At 43.5% G+C, this 18,001-nt stretch overlaps 1 protein-coding gene across 1 annotated transcript; it reads right to left on the bottom strand.

Annotated features, from left to right (window-relative positions):
• Positions 1-1,191: 1,191 nt before the first annotated feature.
• lrrc28 (leucine rich repeat containing 28) lies at positions 1,192-13,505 on the bottom strand. Its single transcript, XM_072660715.1, has 10 exons — positions 13,425-13,505; positions 11,881-12,110; positions 11,125-11,165; positions 10,136-10,173; positions 9,865-10,002; positions 7,900-8,106; positions 7,147-7,249; positions 6,270-6,445; positions 4,617-4,779; positions 1,192-3,336 (listed from the first exon to the last, which is right to left on the bottom strand). Exons 2-10 carry the CDS (start codon positions 12,046-12,048, stop codon positions 3,267-3,269), a joined length of 1,104 nt encoding a protein of 367 aa, XP_072516816.1. The 5' UTR covers positions 12,049-12,110; positions 13,425-13,505; the 3' UTR covers positions 1,192-3,266.
• Positions 13,506-18,001: the final 4,496 nt, after the last annotated feature.

The following is an 18,001-nucleotide window of genomic DNA, read 5'->3' on the forward strand; positions in this document are numbered from 1 at the left end:
TCTTCTGGTGAATCTTCTGATAAAGATCCAACTAAAAAGGTTTCAGCCTGGAATCATCTAAACATCAGCTTGGATGCACTCACACATTTGTTAACACTTGGATAGACAAACTTCTCCAGAGGGAACAAATAGTGCAGTCAGCTCCATAAAACACCCACAGCGTGAGCATCAGGCCTGTAATACGACCTTAAAGAATTGCTTTATTTATTGGACGACATCAGAACAGACCCAGCTGTCAGGGCTAATTTACTGTTCCACTGCTTCTCAGGAGTCTAACAGCTCCAAACACAGGTATCTGCCTGTTTTTCCCATCGAAACCTGTTGTGGAGGGATTACGGCTCAATTATTCCTGAGCTGAAGTGCCAGGGATTTTTCCAGGGATTGTTTTTTTTCTGATAAATGAAACTTTGGCTCGCTGGCTACATAATTATACATTCATTCAGCCATTTTGATTTGCATTTCTGTGGCATGATTCAGATACCAGTGACTGTGATGAACCGAAGCTCAGAGAACCATCTGAGAATCTGAACTTAAAGGGCCCACATCCAGGGAAAACTCCACTCGGAAAGGAGGCTTCAGAAACAGCCAGCTTTAAATGCATTACTTTTGTGATGTCAGTATATTAGCTCCACCCACTTGCACTGAAGTGAAGTTATAAGGAGGGTTTAAGCCTAGAGGCAGCCAATCAGAATAGAGCTCATTTACAAATGTACACAATGCAACAGCCTTACATACAGCAACACAAAAACATGATAGTGGCCCTTTAAAGGAACATTCTAGTGCATATAATACACTGTATAATACACAATATGGACAAAAGTATTGGGACACCTCCTCATTCATTGCATTTTCAGGGGTTTATCCTGCATTTGTTGGAGTAACTGTCTCTGCTGTCCAGGGTAGAAGGCTTTCTACTAGATTTTGGAGGAGCACTGCTGTGAGGAGTTGATTGCATTCAGTGATGAAAGCGGTCATGAGGTCATCATCACCCCAACGCATCATCACTCCAGAGAACACAGCTCCACAGCTCTAGCCCATGCCTGGTACTGGGTCTGGTGCCAATGCCAGCTTAATGCCTATCTGCTCCAGAGAGTCCTATTCTATTGGCAGAACTTTTCAAAAGACCAATCAGGTCACATGGTCAGAACTAACCGTTGTATAATAACAAACAAATGACTGAATATTAGAATATTAGAGAGTCAGGGTTGTTTATTTAATGTATTCACGTCTACAGAAAAGTGGACATTACTGTAAACACGGCCTTCTGTCCCCAAACCATGACAAACGTTGTTGGACACTGGTCACTCTCTGCAATGTTGGACGTGCTTCAGTTAGACAGATGAATGAAACACAGTCAGAGATTTAAGCCGTACAAAAGCCTGGATGGTTAAACCACACTGGACGCGGATATGAACCTGCAGTTCCTAAAGGAACACTTCAGATATTGCCAGTCTAATCTCTATAGGCTACATCTGTAGTGCAACTGATGCCCAGACAATAACTTCAACACAGATTCTGGTAAATGACTCCAAATAGAAGCTGCTGGACAGATGCTGAAATCTGTCAGTGAACATTTACAGGGAAATAAATATTTTTGCCAAAATATTAATATAATTAATTATATGCAGTCATATGTTAATGCAATTAAGCTCTAACTCCGCCTCATTTCTTCTCTCAGTCCCATCATGAGTCCTGTATAGCAAGAGCCAAACAGCTGAAGTTCCAAAATCACATTATACACTTATTAAAAATGTAGCAACTGTCAATTGGCTTCTATTTTAGAGAGATTTTTTGGGGTACCTAATATTCTGTTTTCTGTGGTGAGGTTTATGGTGAATTTTACAGCTCAGAGAATGATCTGAGAGTCTGAATTAAAGGGTTTCAGGGTAAAACCTAATTTTCTTCTCCTCCACACAGTATGTAGACAGTGCTCAATATGCAGAACATACAGTTTTATCCCCGTTTTGTGGAAACTAAGCTGCAAAAACAGACAGTTTTTAATGCATTGCAGCAATGCAAGGCCACAAAAACCAATGTACTTACATACACTAGCCCTGCCTATTCAACCTACACCAGTTTAGCCCCGCCCATTTGCACGAAATAAAGTTCTAAGGTTTCAGCCTGGACTGCTTTTTAAAATTTTTCTTTTTTACCCCCCAACGTTGTTCTGCCAATTAACCCACCTGTTCGTAGAGAGTAAGGACTTACACGATACACAAGTTCTCCCATGATGCATGTGAAACCAGCCACCGCCTCTTTTAAAACTGCAGCCGTTGTGGCAAAGGATAGCGGCAGGTCTCCAGCTCTGCTGAGACATCACTTAAGAGTGACGAGGGGAGAGGGGAGAGCGGAGAGCATCATCTACCCACCCGGAGAGAGCACGGCCAATTGTGCTCTCTCTGACTCAGGCCGCTGATGGCAAAGCAGCACAGCTTGAGATTCCAACTCGACAACACCCGGCCAAAGTGGCATAACATTAAACCACTGAGCCATTCTGAGCCATTGACTGGTTTGGTGTAAGGGAGCCAATCAGAACAGAGGACATTTACATATTGCAGTCTTCAGATGCAGCAGAGAGAGATTAGTTTGACACTGGCTAGAGTATTCCTTTAAACTGTCTTCTGAACATCGGACGTGCATTAAAATGACATTTTACTGTGAATTAACAGCCTTTTAACCGGTATCTGTGTGGTCCACTGTGAGCAAACGGTCAACAGAAATGAATGGTTCTTTGTTTTTCTCTCTTTCTTAGATAACAAACTATATTTCTTCATATAAGCTTCATTCCAGAACTCAACCCATCCACTCAGGTAATCTCCAAAATGTGAGACAAATCTTCAGAAGAATAAATAATTCACTTATAATCTGTCTGAACCTCTATCAAGTAAAAATCCCTCCAATATTCAAAAATACCTTATGTGAACATCTCTGACCCTTCTAGAAGTTTAGTGAAGAAAAATACTTGAGCTCCTGTCTTCACCATCTAAAAAAACCCCATAAAAGCCCTCTCCTCCGTCTGTCTCGGTCTACATTCATTCTGTACGATATCTAAGAAAAGGCGTCCACTCCGGTAACCTGCGGGAGCTGTTAAAGCACAGTACGCTCTGACGGCCTGCTCTGTATTCTGTAACGGATCTGCAGTTTTTAGGTACTTCAGCATCAGCTCATTGTAGATCAGGTCTATCACAATATGCTCCCAGTGGGTCGGATCGGACTAGGAGAGCACCACGATGGAGGATGTGGGGAATGGTGGGTCCAGACGCTCATCAGCTCTGCAGGTCAAACGTCTGCGAGCACTGGCTGGAGCAGCAGTACGCCACGAAACTCACAGTCGTTCTGAGAGAGAGAGAGAGAGAGATTTAAATGGTTTAACGACATCACATCATGATCATCTTCTACATTTATCTCCAACAGAACTGGCTCTAAATTATTGAAAGCATTGATTGCAAACTTTTAAACAGTGGTCAAGACCCTGAAACACACACACACACACACACACACACACACACACACACACACACACACACACACACACACACAAAGACCACTGATGCTGACTACGACTAAGCTACCAAGCTGCAGCGGACTCCTCCAGAGGTAATTGGCGGGCCGATTAAATCTCTTAATGCATATGGAGTCAAGGCAATTAGCTGCCCTGATTGGGTTAGTGTGGGAGATGTTGATGCGGAAATGCCGGTGTCCCGTTACAAATGGGCCGTGACAGGCAGCGGACTGAGCCCGGCTCAGAACAGCCAGCTCATCAGTTTAACAACAAGGTGGGAGATGGGAGCAGATAAGGGGAGGGATTTTGAGCACGGAGCAGGAAAATGAGGGAAAAACAGAGGGAGATATATATATATACGATCTGACAGTGGGTTTGAGGGAATGTATGCCAATCGTGGCTGCAAATTGATTGATTGATTGCTTGATTAGCTGCTGTTAACTGTGTGGAAAAAGTGGGGGGGAAAAAAGGAAACTAGAACGTTAGATTGTAATACACAACAGGAAGCACAGGGGGCGATATTCCTGTAGATGCTGCCCACATCAGATTCAAACCCCTGACTCTGGCATACAAAGCCAAGACTGGACCAGCCAGCCCCTCCGTACTTGATGGCGATGGTCAAAAGCCGATCTGCACCAAGAGACCTTCCAGCTTCAAATACGGCTCGGCTCGACCCGCCATCCCTTAAGATCCAGGAAGACGAGCGTCCAGACTTTTTTTTCTGTCCTGCACCAAAGTGGTGGGACGAACTTCCCCTGGGTGTCCGAACAGCAGAGTCAAACACTCGCTGTCCTCAAATCCAGACTGAAGACCCTCCACTTCTCAGAGGACTTAGGCAGAGTGTAGAGTGAGTAGAATATTGTGGTCTCCATACTGACTTCTGTATTTACTAGCATGTAAGCTTAGAGTGTGGTATACAGCTGTCCATGAGGGGGCGCTCAAAGCAAGATTTGTATTTGTAGCAGTAGTGTAAAAGCAAATCACTCTCTCTGACTGTAGGGGGAACCTACAATTCATACATAATTGATTGATTCATACATAATTGATTAGTCAATTAATCAAATAATGGCTGATAGATTCATTGATTATGGAAATAATCAGCTTGCGTCTGTACCTTCTGTGTACTCCTGCCAGCGCGGTCTCTCTGAGGGGGAAAATCTTGGGGTAGACGATGGTGAACATGGGCTGACTGCAACGATGGCAGTGGCCCAGTGGACACTGCAGCAGGTCCAGCAGACTGTTGGGCAGCAGGAACGGGGGCAAGAACTTCTGAGCGTCTGAATAGAAAATGATACAAATGAATGAAGGGCCTGATGAGGTCAAGCAGGGGAAGCAAACAACGGCAACATTTTACATGTTCTGTCCCAAAGTGTTTACTTAATGAGATAAAATCCATTTATAATATAGATAATATTTTCCATTATTTGGTTATAAATACGTATAAAAGGTGAAGGTTGCTGGATATGCAACATTTTGGACAGTTGGTGTATCTTGAGACCTCTTAATTACTATGAATTTTCCACAAAATGCAGGTATGAGACAGAAACTGACCCACATATGAACCCTGGCACTTTAAAGGTGCCAGAGAATGGATTTATTGAGAATTTTGCTAGTTTGGATCTTATGCTAATTTGTAAGAAGACTGTGAGAGAGGAGACACATGAAAAAGGTAGGGATGGAGCGTGTTAAATTAGGGAGGAGGGGGGCTTCAGGCAAATAGTATTTTAGTATGCATGTGACTTACTGTCGGGCAAAAAAATGCTTGATTGCGGTTAAGCAAGCCTATTTACCACCCTGTTATTTTGTGCTAATTGTCTTTTTACAGAGGACTCATGGAAAAAAAAAACATTCATCTCTGCATTTATTGGCTGATTTACGACCCCGGAGACGACTTACAGAACCGCACATATTATAGCACATATTAACACCGTAACACCGAGTCTTGCCAGATTGTGTTGCTGTCCTCTCTCTGTGTCCTCTCAGCGCAATGTGCTGTTAGCAAGCTGAAGAGATTAAGAGTAGCCTGTTAGCTTTTGGTTTTGCCCCCAATTTGTCTTCCCGGGTTTGTCTTTTTTGACTCTTACTGATTAAAAAAAAAAAAAAACAATAGGCTGGTGTTTTCACTTCTGATGTGAATTTAGCTCCAGTTTGGTTTAGCTGAGGTAGCGGACGATGGAGAGAAGAGGTGGTAACAGCTATCTTTGGCTAACGTTAGGTTTTGGCCTAACACGGATTCCTATTTGCCTGCCCCTGGCTTGCGTTTCATTCCCTCCTGCGGACACCGGCACAGGAGAAGCGGTGGCCTGGTTCCTGTAGCAACCCGTACTCCCATAGCTAGCAGACTCTGGAGGTGATGAGCTGCTCTCCAGTATTAACAACAACATGTTCTCTTAAAGTCGCAGTCACGTTTTACTGTTTCGCCAGCTTTGAGCCGAGGTTTCTCTAAAGGTTTATGTAAACTTAGGAGTGTAAGAATAATGAGGCTGTGATGATGGAAGTTTTGGGGTTTTGGAATTGCCTTGTTTTCCAGCTTGGTTTTGGTTCTGCTGGATGTTCTTTTAAAGGAGTAACAACAGTGTTAAAGCTTCACAGTTTCTTAAACTAATTATTTAACTAAGCTAAGATAAACACAGTTCTAGGGCACATTTTAAGGTTTTACTGATGTTAAGCATAAAAGAATAAATGCTCTTGTAACTATATGTATACATGTAGTTTAGAAAATATGTGGTAATTCAGAAATTCAGGAGAAGGCTGATGACAGGGTCACCTTTCCTGGGCTGACCGTAGGCTACATGCAGCGTCCTCATGGCCATCTCCTCCAGGGTCAGCACTCGGTCGGCCTCTGAGCCGATAGCCTTCACCTCTAAAGGCAGAGGCACACTTAGATCTCCCTGGGCCAGGGACAGCTGTTTAACTTCAGACACCTGCGATGTCAGACCACACCTGCAAACACACACACAGTGAAAAGTGTGAGTTGGGAAACATGCACACGGGACATTCCTATAAATAAAGTAAATGACAGCAAACTTTTAACAGAGAACTTGACTAACGGACAAATGCTGTGCTGCTGCCCATACGTGAGTCTGTCCAAATATTTGTGGACACCTCTTCAAACGAATGCATTCAGCTACTTTCAAGTTGCACACACTGCTGGCACAGATGTGCAAATGTACACACACACACACACACACACACACACACACACACACACACACACACACACACACACACACACAAGCTAGGGAAGTACTGCTAATAGAATAGGACTCTGGACCAGGATCAACCTATTGGCACCATGCCATTTCAGGCATGGGCTAGAGGGGTATAAAGGCCCCCAACATTGAGCTGTGGAGCACTGGAACTTCATTAGAAGGATGGTTAGTGCTCCATCCAGTGCTGTTGGGATGAGTTGGGGTTGACCCCACTAACGCTCTTGTCGCTGAATGCAATCAAATCCTCACATCAATGCTCCATCAATGCAAAATCTAGTAGAAAGTCTTCTTCTCTGGACAGTAGAGACAGTTACTCCAACAAAAGCAGGATAAACGCTTCTCAACATTGAATGAGAAGGTGTCCCAATACTTTTGTCCGCATAGTGTATTAATAATAAACCCAATTTTACTGCTACTATTGAGGCTACTCACCCGCTGCAGCCAATGACTTTGTTATACAGGTACGAGGGCAGGCCCTTCAGGTGAACGTTGTTGTCCACAAAAACAAACTGCAGCTCCATGGAGCGTCCTAGATCTGCCGGGGAGATATAGGCAGTCACTCTGAAGCTCAGTAAAGGTAAATAAGGTGATACACACTCTATTCACTTCTCACATCTTAAAGATGCACAGGAAACATATTTAGAACTGGGGCCTGAAATCACAGCACTCAGCTGACTGAGGGAGATGCACTGTCCTTGAGGTAAACTTGAGTTAGATGCTATCATGGCTGCTTTGGAGAATGGAAGCCTTTGAAGCTGCTGTGAATAGCTGAGCAGGGTAAGAGAGAGAGAGCGTGAGAGAGAGAGAGAGAGAGATTGAGGAAGCAGTGTGAACACCATTATGAGAAGCATTCCAGGCTCATTATCACCCACAATGCCCCTGGGGCTCCACACAGCGAGCAGCCTACCACAGCACCTGCAGCTCCATGTGACCCCCTCACTACCTCTAGCTCGACTAACAGCCACAGGCCCTGAGCCCAGCCGGGGGGAGGTGGGGGGCTGGGTCTGCTGTCTGAGATGTGAAGGGGTTGTAGAAGGGGGTAAAATCCAGAGCAGTCCATTAAAACACAGGCAGGAATAGGTGCTGTTCTGAGTTCCAGACTTTTGGGGATGGAGCTGAAACTGGCAGTAATGCAGATGTCCAGGGGGAGGGTTGGTGACCCCCGGTGAAGGCACAGAGGCTCACCCAGGGGCAGCGAGGTCAAGCAGTTGGCGGCCATGGAGAGCTCGTTGAGGTCAGGCAGCAGGCAGAGCTGCCGGGGGATGCAGTGCAGCCGGTTGCGGTCAGCGGTCAGGCACTGCAGGGACAGACACTGGGCAAGCCGCTCCGGAAGAGTCTTCAGGAGGTTCATGGACACGTCCAGGGTCTCCAGTTCCTTCAAGTCGCCCAGTTCTTACACACACACACACACACACACACACACACACACACACATACGCACACATCCACAGAGAAATTAATACACATGATTCCGTTGCCAGTATGCGCTCAATTTGTGAGCCAAAATAAATTTCTCAGCCATTTATATTAATAAATAAATAAATAATAATCTGTTAAACCAATATAACACTTTTTTTATTATGTTCCACTACTGAAACATGGTGAATTATGGGATTTCTAGACTGAATCATCACTGAATCGAACCGTCTGCATGGACTCCACTTCAAGTACCAGCATTTGCTGCCCTCTGCTGGTGACAAATGATGCTGATGAAGAGAAACGTGAGGAAGGAACAGGGCAGGTACCTTAGCTACCTTGTCCAAGTTGTTTGCTATGAACTGAGGACTGATTTTCACATCTGTCCAAATGTTTGTGGACACCCCTTCTAATGCTAATGCACACACACACACAGCTAGTGTCTAACACACACATGTTAGTCCATGTAGAGAAGTACTACCAAGAGAATAGGACTCTCTGAAGCAGAGAAACCTAATGAGCCTAATGGCACCATGCTGCCTAATGCCAGGCGTGAGCTGGAGGGGTATAAAGCCCCACAGCAGCACTGAGCTGTGAAGCAGTGGAAGAAAGATGAATGGTGGTGCCTTATCCATTACTTCTGGGATGAGTTGGGATGAGTTAAGGATGATACAACATCCTGATCTCACTAACACTCTTCTTGCTGAATGCAATCAAATCCTCACAGCAAAGCCTTCTTTCCTGCACAGTAGAGACAGTTACTCCAACAAAAGCAGGATCGACTCTTTTTAATACTCTTGATTTTGAAAGAAACAATAAATAAGCGGGTGTCCAAATACTTTTCCTTTTTGATTTTTGAAACATCGGTCAAAGATTACATCATATCGTTCATAATTTTTTCATTAATAATTTCTTGTTCAAATATTACATAGAAAATCTAAAAAAGCATTCCGAGGTGTGGCTTATTCTATATCCAGTTACAGCGTATGAGCTATTCTTAACTTTTTATAACAAAAAAAAAAAAAAGATTTGAACTACAGGTGATTGCAAATGTTGGCTCGGTACAGCGAGTAAAGAGGATTTTTTTTTGGCTGTACATTCTGCACAATCTCCACTGGCAGGGAAAAAGAGCGATCTGTGCTCTCTGGGCACCTGCCTGACGTACCACACTCCATTTATTACTGCAGATTTTTTACTCACTGCTGCTAAATTAGGAAAGCAGAGGAGGAGAAGGAACACAAAGCCTTTGCCAAAAAAGCAGGAGGCTGATTTACTGGTGGTGCCAGGGCCTCGTCACCCACAAACACACTTCTGCCAGGGAGCAGCATGTGCGCAAACAGTCATCTCGCTGGAGTAAACTGCAGTAGATGGTGCAGGATTGGTCCTAAAATGAGTTTCGATGATTCAAGACACATTAAAAATGTACTGTGAGTGGAAATATTAAAATATTGATCAAATATTGGCCCTGCTCGGACTGAGCCGAGCCCTGACGGAGGAGGTCTTACACTAGAATTATTTCCAGGAAGGTCCAGGAAGGTGTAATTCTGTTCTGGAAGCAATCAAGCAATTTTATAAAATTGCTCAGTAACAACCAAGAAACGTTACCAAATGTGGACTGGTCAAATCTGACCGATGTCCCGCCCATTTAATAAGGTCTGTATTGATGATACTACTGATCCACTATACTGAACTCTCCAAATCACTGCAAAATCATCTTAAAAAATTATGACAAACCTTGAGGAAGGAATTTCAGCTGGTTGTTGGCCAGTCGCAGATGCCGCAACGAGCGCAGCCGGCCGATCTCGGGGCAGATCACTTGCAGAGCATTGTCACTCAGATCCAGAGACTGCAGTCTGACCAGGTTCCCAATAGCTGTGGGTTCAATTAGAGCGGTTTACAGTGTGTTGAACAGCTGCACAATTCAAACAACTGTGAGCAATGAAATAAGAACAATATAAATAAAGCCAGAGACGCCAAGCAGCCAAGCAGAGCTCGGAGAATTTACCTTGCGGAATGATGACAATATTGTTCGAGTGCAGATACCTACAGCAGGAACAGAGAGAATTAAGATACTATAAGAGACCTTTGTGCTGGAAATGCAGGGAAACGTCCTTCACTTCTGTTAAGGTTTGTTCTGTGCATGTTTTCATTACCTACCGCTAATGTTTATCATATAAAGGTAAAAAAGGTAAAGGTGCACGTATTTGTCACTGTACAGTGTGGACTGTACAGCGAAATGTGTCCTCCGCATTTAACCCATCTGTGGTAGTGAACATACACTCACACACACACGTGTTAGGGGCAGTGAGTACACACACACACCCAGAGCGGTGGGCAGCCAACTCCAGCGCCCGGGGAGCAGAGAGGGTAAAGGGCCTTGCTCAAGGGCCAAACAGTGGCAGCTTGCCGAGCCCGGGAATCGAACCCACAACCCTGTTATCGATATCCCGGCACTCTAACCGCTGAGCCACCACTGACTGCCCCTCTTGTTACTGCAGAATAATTACGAATACAAAAAAATATGAATACTGCAATGTCCCTATTATACAGTCAAAATACAAATGATTATTTCTGATTTACTTGCTTAGTTTCTATTATTTTTTATTAATTTATTACTACAATATTGTTATATTTATTACATTATTATTACAATTTATATCAATTTTTTTAAAGAATATGTTTATAATTTCTATTTTTAAAAAATAGACTCAACTTTTTATTCCCTGTCTGGCTGTAAGTAAACATTTATAGTAAATAAATATGCAAAAATAAACCGTAGAAAGAGAAAAGAGGCAACAGGAGGTGAAGGTTTATGTAATTTTGTTTGTACTTTGTAATGCTTTATTTCACAAAAAATGGAAAAAAAACAAAAAACATTTAAAATAAAATGAAAATGCGCCAGAACTTTTGCATGTCACATTATATTAAATTGAGTAAATAAACAGTAATTCAGTATAAAATAATAAATAAATAAATAAACAATGAAATACTCACAACTCAATCAGGTTGGGGAGTTTCTGTGCGAGATTATCAGGCTGGAAAAAAAAGAAGTGATTAATAAGATTAACTAAAAACTTATGAAGCTTTGTTTTAATACTGTTGTACTTTTGGCCACGGCATCACTGGGAATCAAACTTTAAAGCGAAAGAAAGAAATAAACACACTATATGGACAAAAGTATTGGGACACCTACAGGAGATTTTATGACCCCCCCAATTCTAAACCCATAGGCATTAATATGGAGTTGTTTCCCCTTTACTCTGCAGCTCTAACAGCAGCAGCAGGTCTGGAGCTCTGCTGCAGTTACTGAGTCTGAGATTGGAGACTTTTCTGCACTATGAGCTCAGCACTCGGCCCTGACCCCGCTCTGTAACTTTACATGGTCTGACAGACACTCGGTGGCTGAGCTGCTCTCTGTGAGCTGTTCCTCCTAAACTCTTCCACTGTTCAATAATAACACCACTCACAGCTGATGGTGGAAGATCTAGGAGGGAGGAAATTTCACCAGCTGACTTGTTGTTGTAGTTGTTGGTGCAGCGGTGTCTCCTATTACATACAGAACCACGCTGGCTGGAGTTCAGTGAGCTCTTCAGAACCTCCCAGACTTTCACTAATGTGTGGAGGAAAGGCAGACTGCAGGACTAGGGGCTTGATTTTACATACCTGTGGTGATGGCACTGAATGAAACACCTGAATTCAATGATTAAGAGCTGTGTACCCATATATAAAACTGATCAAACAAACCCTTACCAGTGTTGTGAGGGAGTTTCTCTTCATGTAGAGTCTTTCCAAGAACTGTAAGCCCTCATCTTTTAGGAGCTCCACAGGAAAGATGTTCAGGTTCCTATAGTTCAGGAAGAGGTTCTTGTGCCGCTCTTGCTTGGCTGTAAATATCGTTTCGTGGAGTTCTGAAGCCATGATCTGAGAGGCCTTTTAAGGCCGAAGGGCAGTCTCTCGATCAGTCCCAGGATGACCGGACCCTTAAACAGGGGGTTAGAAGAATGGACAGTGAGTAAATGAATGCAGGTGACCCCTAAATACATGTAGGACAATGTTTCACTTAGCCTGGTGGAGCAGCTGAGGGTGTGCAGCTGGAGGCTCAGGTACTGAAGCATATCTACAGTTTTAATGTGATATGACCAACATCAGTACCTGACCACACTGCACTTGTGGTCGAATGCAATCAAATCCAAATAGCCATGGTCCAACAACACAAGGCGCTAAGCCTTCCCAGACTGATTTTACTGCTGCAAGGGGGCGAAAAACTCCACAGCTACAGCAGCTACAGCAGCTCCAGCAGCTCCACAGCTACAGCAGCTCCACAGCTACAGCAGCTCCAGAGCTACAGCAGCTCCAGAGCTACAGCAGCTACAGCAGCTCCAGAGCTACAGCAGCTCCAGAGCTACAGCAGCTACAGCAGCTCCACAGCTCCAGAGCTACAGCAGCTCCACAGCTACAGCAGCTACAGAGCTACAGCAGCTCCACAGCTCCAGAGCTACAGCAGCTACAGCAGCTACACCAGCTACACCAGCTACAGAGCTACAGCAGCTACAGCAGCTACAGCAGCTACAGAGCTACAGAGCTACAGCAGCTACAGCAGCTCCACAGCTACAGAGCTACAGAGCTACAGCAGCTACAGCAGCTACAGCAGCTACAGCAGCTCCACAGCTACAGAGCTACAGAGCTACAGCAGCTACAGCAGCTACAGCAGCTACAGCAGCTCCACAGCTACAGCAGCTACAGCAGCTCCACAGCTACAGCAGCTACAGCAGCTCCACAGCTACAGCAGCTACAGCAGCTCCAGAGCTACAGCAGCTCCAGAGCTACAGCAGCTACAGAGCTACAGAGCTACAGCAGCTACAGCAGCTCCACAGCTACAGAGCTACAGCAGCTCCACAGCTACAGCAGCTACAGAGCTACAGCAGCTCCAGCAGCTACAGAGCTACAGCAGCTACAGCAGCTCCACAGCTACAGCAGCTACAGCAGCTACAGCAGCTCCAGAGCTACAGCAGCTACAGCAGCTCCACAGCTACAGCAGCTACAGCAGCTCCAGAGCTACAGCAGCTACAGCAGCTACAGCAGCTCCACAGCTCCAGAGCTACAGCAGCTACAGCAGCTCCACAGCTCCAGCAGCTACAGCAGCTCCAGAGCTACAGCAGCTCCAGAGCTAGCCTGGTTCCAGACAGCGAAGACGGTAAAACTACAGGAGCTGATGAAGAAGAAGATGATGATGATGAAGATGAAGAAGATGATGGTGTGAGGAAGAGAGGGAGACTGTCTGCAGCTGAACTCACATCTCAGCGCTGTTGCAGGTCTGTGATGGTTGATGTTGATGTTTCTGTTATTCTGCAGCTTCTCCAACAGCTGACTTCCGACAGCGCGCACACGTCACATCCGGCAGGACGGAGAAACACGTTATTATTATTATTATTATTATTATTATTATTATTATGTTACAAATGTAGTGGTAAAAATATTAGCAAAAATATTTTGGGTTATAAATTTTACAATTGCTCGTTTAAATAAGGACATTAATAACATTAATAGTAAAATACTAAACAGAAACACAAAAATACGTGTATTTTGTATAGTTGCACATTTTAGTAGCCCATATAATATTAATAATAATAATAATAGTAGTTATTATTATTAACCCATATCCATAAAACCTTCGTATGCAAAAGTTTAGACAACCCCGTTCAGATGCCTTCTTATATTAATTTTAACTGTACATAAACATTTACACACAATTTCTACGCATCTGCTCTTTTTATCACATCAGATTCTGTTTTTGGTATAGAAATATATATATATATATATATATATACACCCCAATCAGCCATAACATTAATACCATCTGCCTAATATTGAGTAGGCCCCCCTTGTGACCACTCGAGGCATCGGCTCCTTGCGATGTGGGGCCTCCATGGAATAAGCCTTAGCCGCCCATGACTCTGTCGATGGTCCTCCTGTTCTCATATATTTGGGCCACTTTGGGTAGGTACTGACCACTGCTTACCAGAAGACCCACAGAAGACCTGCCTGATGTTCACAGTTAGGTCCTTCTCAAAGTGGCTCCCAATTCTGTCCTGCTTTTAACACCTGACCTTCAAGAACTGACTGTTCACTTGCTGTCTGATATATCCACCCCTCCACAGGAGCCCCTGTAGATGAGGACAGCCGGGGTTAAGGTTATGGCTGACCTGCATGTGTGTGTGTATGAGCTGTAGAATGTGAAGCTGTTGACCCGTCTAAGAATTACAGGGGGGATGTTACCAGAACCCATTCAGAAATCTGACTGAAGACCTGTGAGTACAGTGACAGACGAGCCGGAGGGCCTTGAGGGTGTGTGGTGCCCCTCCAGCATTAAGCAGTGAAGGCCTTGAGGTCATCAGGGGTTAAGAAACAGCAGCAGCAGCAGCAGCAGCAGCAACTTCAACCCTCCACCCATGCTCGACCCATCCTCTTCAGCTGCCCACTTCATCTCCAGGCCTCAAGCTGGTCATTTTTTTTTCTATTTATTTATTTATTTATGTTTCTGTATTTTATCAAACAGTACTTCTACTGTTCCTGGAATCCGTGGCTCAGAGATTCAGAGATATCCGGCCCCCAAACATGGCAGAGCTCGTTAATATGCATGAGCTCATCAGACGTCCAGTAGATCATAATAATAATAATCACAGCTTCTTTATGAGCAGAATAAACCAGCCTCGTCAATATTTTCAAATACACAATATGGACAAAAGTATCGGGACGCCTGCTCATTCATTGCTTCTTTCTAAATCAAGGGCATTAATAAACCTGTCCAGAGAAGACGGTTTCTTGAGTTGAGCATTGCTGTGAGAATTTGACTGCATGCATCTGCAAGTCTGTTAGTAAGGTCATGGTGCCAATAGGTCCATGTTTACCTGCTCCAGAGAGTCCTATTCTATTGGCACTACTTCTCTACAGGGAGCAGACAGGCTGTGTGTGTGTGTGTGAACTTGCACATCTGTGCCAGCAATGGGTGCAACTTAAAGAAGGGGTGTCCACAAGTATTTGGACGTAACCCAGAGTCTGTACACATGGACACAAATTACAAAGCTGGTGATCTGAATTTATTAATTTTCTTTTCTTAGCAAGTATCACATACACACACACGCGCACACACACACTTAAAAATAATAATAAAAAAATCCAGCATGTGCCACTATGAACAAAATCTTCGTGATTAATCTGTAAGGTATATTATTGGGGCACTTTTAGTTCTTTATTTTATTAATTTACTCATTTATTTTTTGTAACATAATGGAAAGCAAAAATAAATAAAGTCCTTTTTTTCCTTTTTCCATTTATTTTAAACATGAAACAACCAGGCTTGAAGAGGCTTGGACCACAAACCTTTGGGCGCCCACCTCTCTCGGTCAATATGCGAGCTGTTGGTTTCCATATCTGTAATAAATCCTTTGTTTAATAGGTCTGAACTCGAATCGCAGCACCTCGTATAGAACTCTTTCGATTTTTCAATATTTATTGTACAAATAGCAGAACGTTCATTGGTAAAAAAAAAAAAGTTTATATGGAACAAAGTGTAGAAAAGTTTGTTTTCAGAGATCTAGATTAAGCCATCGTTCATCTTCCCCCCCCGCCCCCCATCAACATCATTTACCCTCTCTTGTCGGACGCTGCGCACTCACGGAGTACGCCGTTTAAAATGTTCAAGGAATTTGGAAATGTGTCTCGTAGAAAAGTAATCAAATAAAAGTGAATCGGAAGCAGCAATATCGTCAGCAGCAGAGCAGAGAAGGCTCTTGGGCCTTGGGGCGTTCCCTGTCCCCCAAAAACCTTCAGCCCTGAGAACATCTAGCCCACAGTGGATGGGGCTCGGACCCATCATTTGGAAGGGTATTGCAGATCAGAGAACAAGGGAGAGGAAGAGAGAACCAGTATGTTTTGTAGGAGTATAAGAAAAAAAAAAAAAAGTGAGTGGGAGGAGGAGGATCATCAGGATCGCTATTCTGCCCCTGGGACAGTTCTGGGACTTATCAGCTCGAGTCCTAAACTTAAAGGAGTAGTCAAAAAACTTAAACCTAATTTCTACCTTCAGCATCTGTAGAATACATGTGACTTTCTCAGACAGAATTGTCCTCACGCTTTCAAAAATACTCATACTCCATCCATCCTCCAGCATCTGCCCATTGAAATCTATTGGGTTTCAAGTCGATGATTTTTCAGTTCTTCTTCAAGTACAGGACAACGTGTCAAAATGACGGTCTGTGGTACCCGACCGTACACAAAAGATAAAGGAAGGTCCAAAAGTCAGAGACTACACTGATTTTATTATTATTTTCGGTCCATTCCAATGTAAATTTGAGGAATGAACAATAAAAGCTAAAGCTAGCCTTGCTAAACATGCCGATACCATGCCACATAAGCGGCCTGTGTCCATTAGTATAACTGCAGACTCACATCAGTCTTGACCATTATTGTTCTACACGGTCACACCAGAAGATTATGACCGCCTATCTTCCAAACAATGGGAAGAACCCACCTCAGTTCGGATGACTCCGGTGAGACATTGTAGCATGGATGGTATTAGGTGATGGAAGGTGCTCATAATAAAGCTTGCCAGGAGTCATCGTTCCTTTTTGGCATCAATGGCCTGTTGGGTACCACTGTTATCTAGAACATCCCACTAAGGTTGGCGCTTTCAGCGACCCTATTTTAATATCATGACCACTTCTGGTTTGGAATGAACTCGACCCAGTTGCTGCTGCATGGATAAATAAGCGAGCGCACCAGTCAGCTGTGGCAGAGTGCAAAACCGTCGTCATGGGCGAAGGATGTGATTTGACTGATGTCCAAAAGGGCTTGATTATAGGGTACCGAGTAAAGGGTGGTAGCTTTTAGCAAACTGCCAACGTTGTGGGATGTTCTAGAGCTGCTGTAGTGAACGGGCCCTTGATACCTGAGGGGAATGACGGTGAGTGGTACACTCGCCACCGGGGAGCAGCTAACCAACGTCTCGGTAGCATCATCCGAGCCAAGGGTGGTTATTTCCACTGTAATCTTCTGATACGATCATGTAATAATCTACATTTTCTGTTATGACAGCATATGACTGTATGCTGCAACAATGTTTATGGCACGTTTATGTCCATGATATGCAGCAAGTGTTTACTTTTTGTTGGGTAACAAAGCAAATTTCTTAAAAACGACAAAAGCAATAAGAATAGTAAATATTAATAACGATTCAGTTGTTCTAATTGATCACAATTTAAGCAAAATGTGCAAAACTGACTGTTTAAGGCCAGATATGTATCTTTTTATGTAGTTTTGATCTCCTTAATGCTGCCAAATACTAAAATTTCTGAATTTCAGATGCTAACTTTCAAACTCTTACGTTAACAACAATATTTAATAATAAAATGAGAAATTAATGCAAAATTAAAAGGATTTTAATAAATGGCCTCAGGTACATTTGGACCCTGCTGTATAGAAAGTAGGTTTAAAACTCAAAATATCCAAAAACAAAAAAACAAAACAAAACAAAAAAAACAAACAAAAACACTTTTCTTCTGGACTATTCTCCAACCTCCTTCCTCACTTTCCTGTTTCACCACCAGTCCTGAAATCACTCAGATTAACGTGATCTGTGCTTTTTTTTTATTATATATTTTTTTCTAAAGCAGCGACTGTGGAAAGAGAGGGCGATGATAATGACGATGATTAAAGAAAGAATCGCTACCCACTTCCAGACCATCTCTCGCCAGACCACCACTTTCCCTTTTCTTTTCTTTAAACAAGCCCCTTCACTCTGATCATTGGCTGCATCATGTAAAAGAACGAGGGGAACGTATGTCTTTTTAATTTCAGTTACAGTGAACAGTCC

The sequence above is a fragment of the Salminus brasiliensis genome, chromosome 17 (genome assembly GCF_030463535.1).
Source record: "Salminus brasiliensis chromosome 17, fSalBra1.hap2, whole genome shotgun sequence".
In the NCBI taxonomy this organism is placed as follows: Eukaryota; Metazoa; Chordata; class Actinopteri; order Characiformes; family Bryconidae; genus Salminus; species Salminus brasiliensis.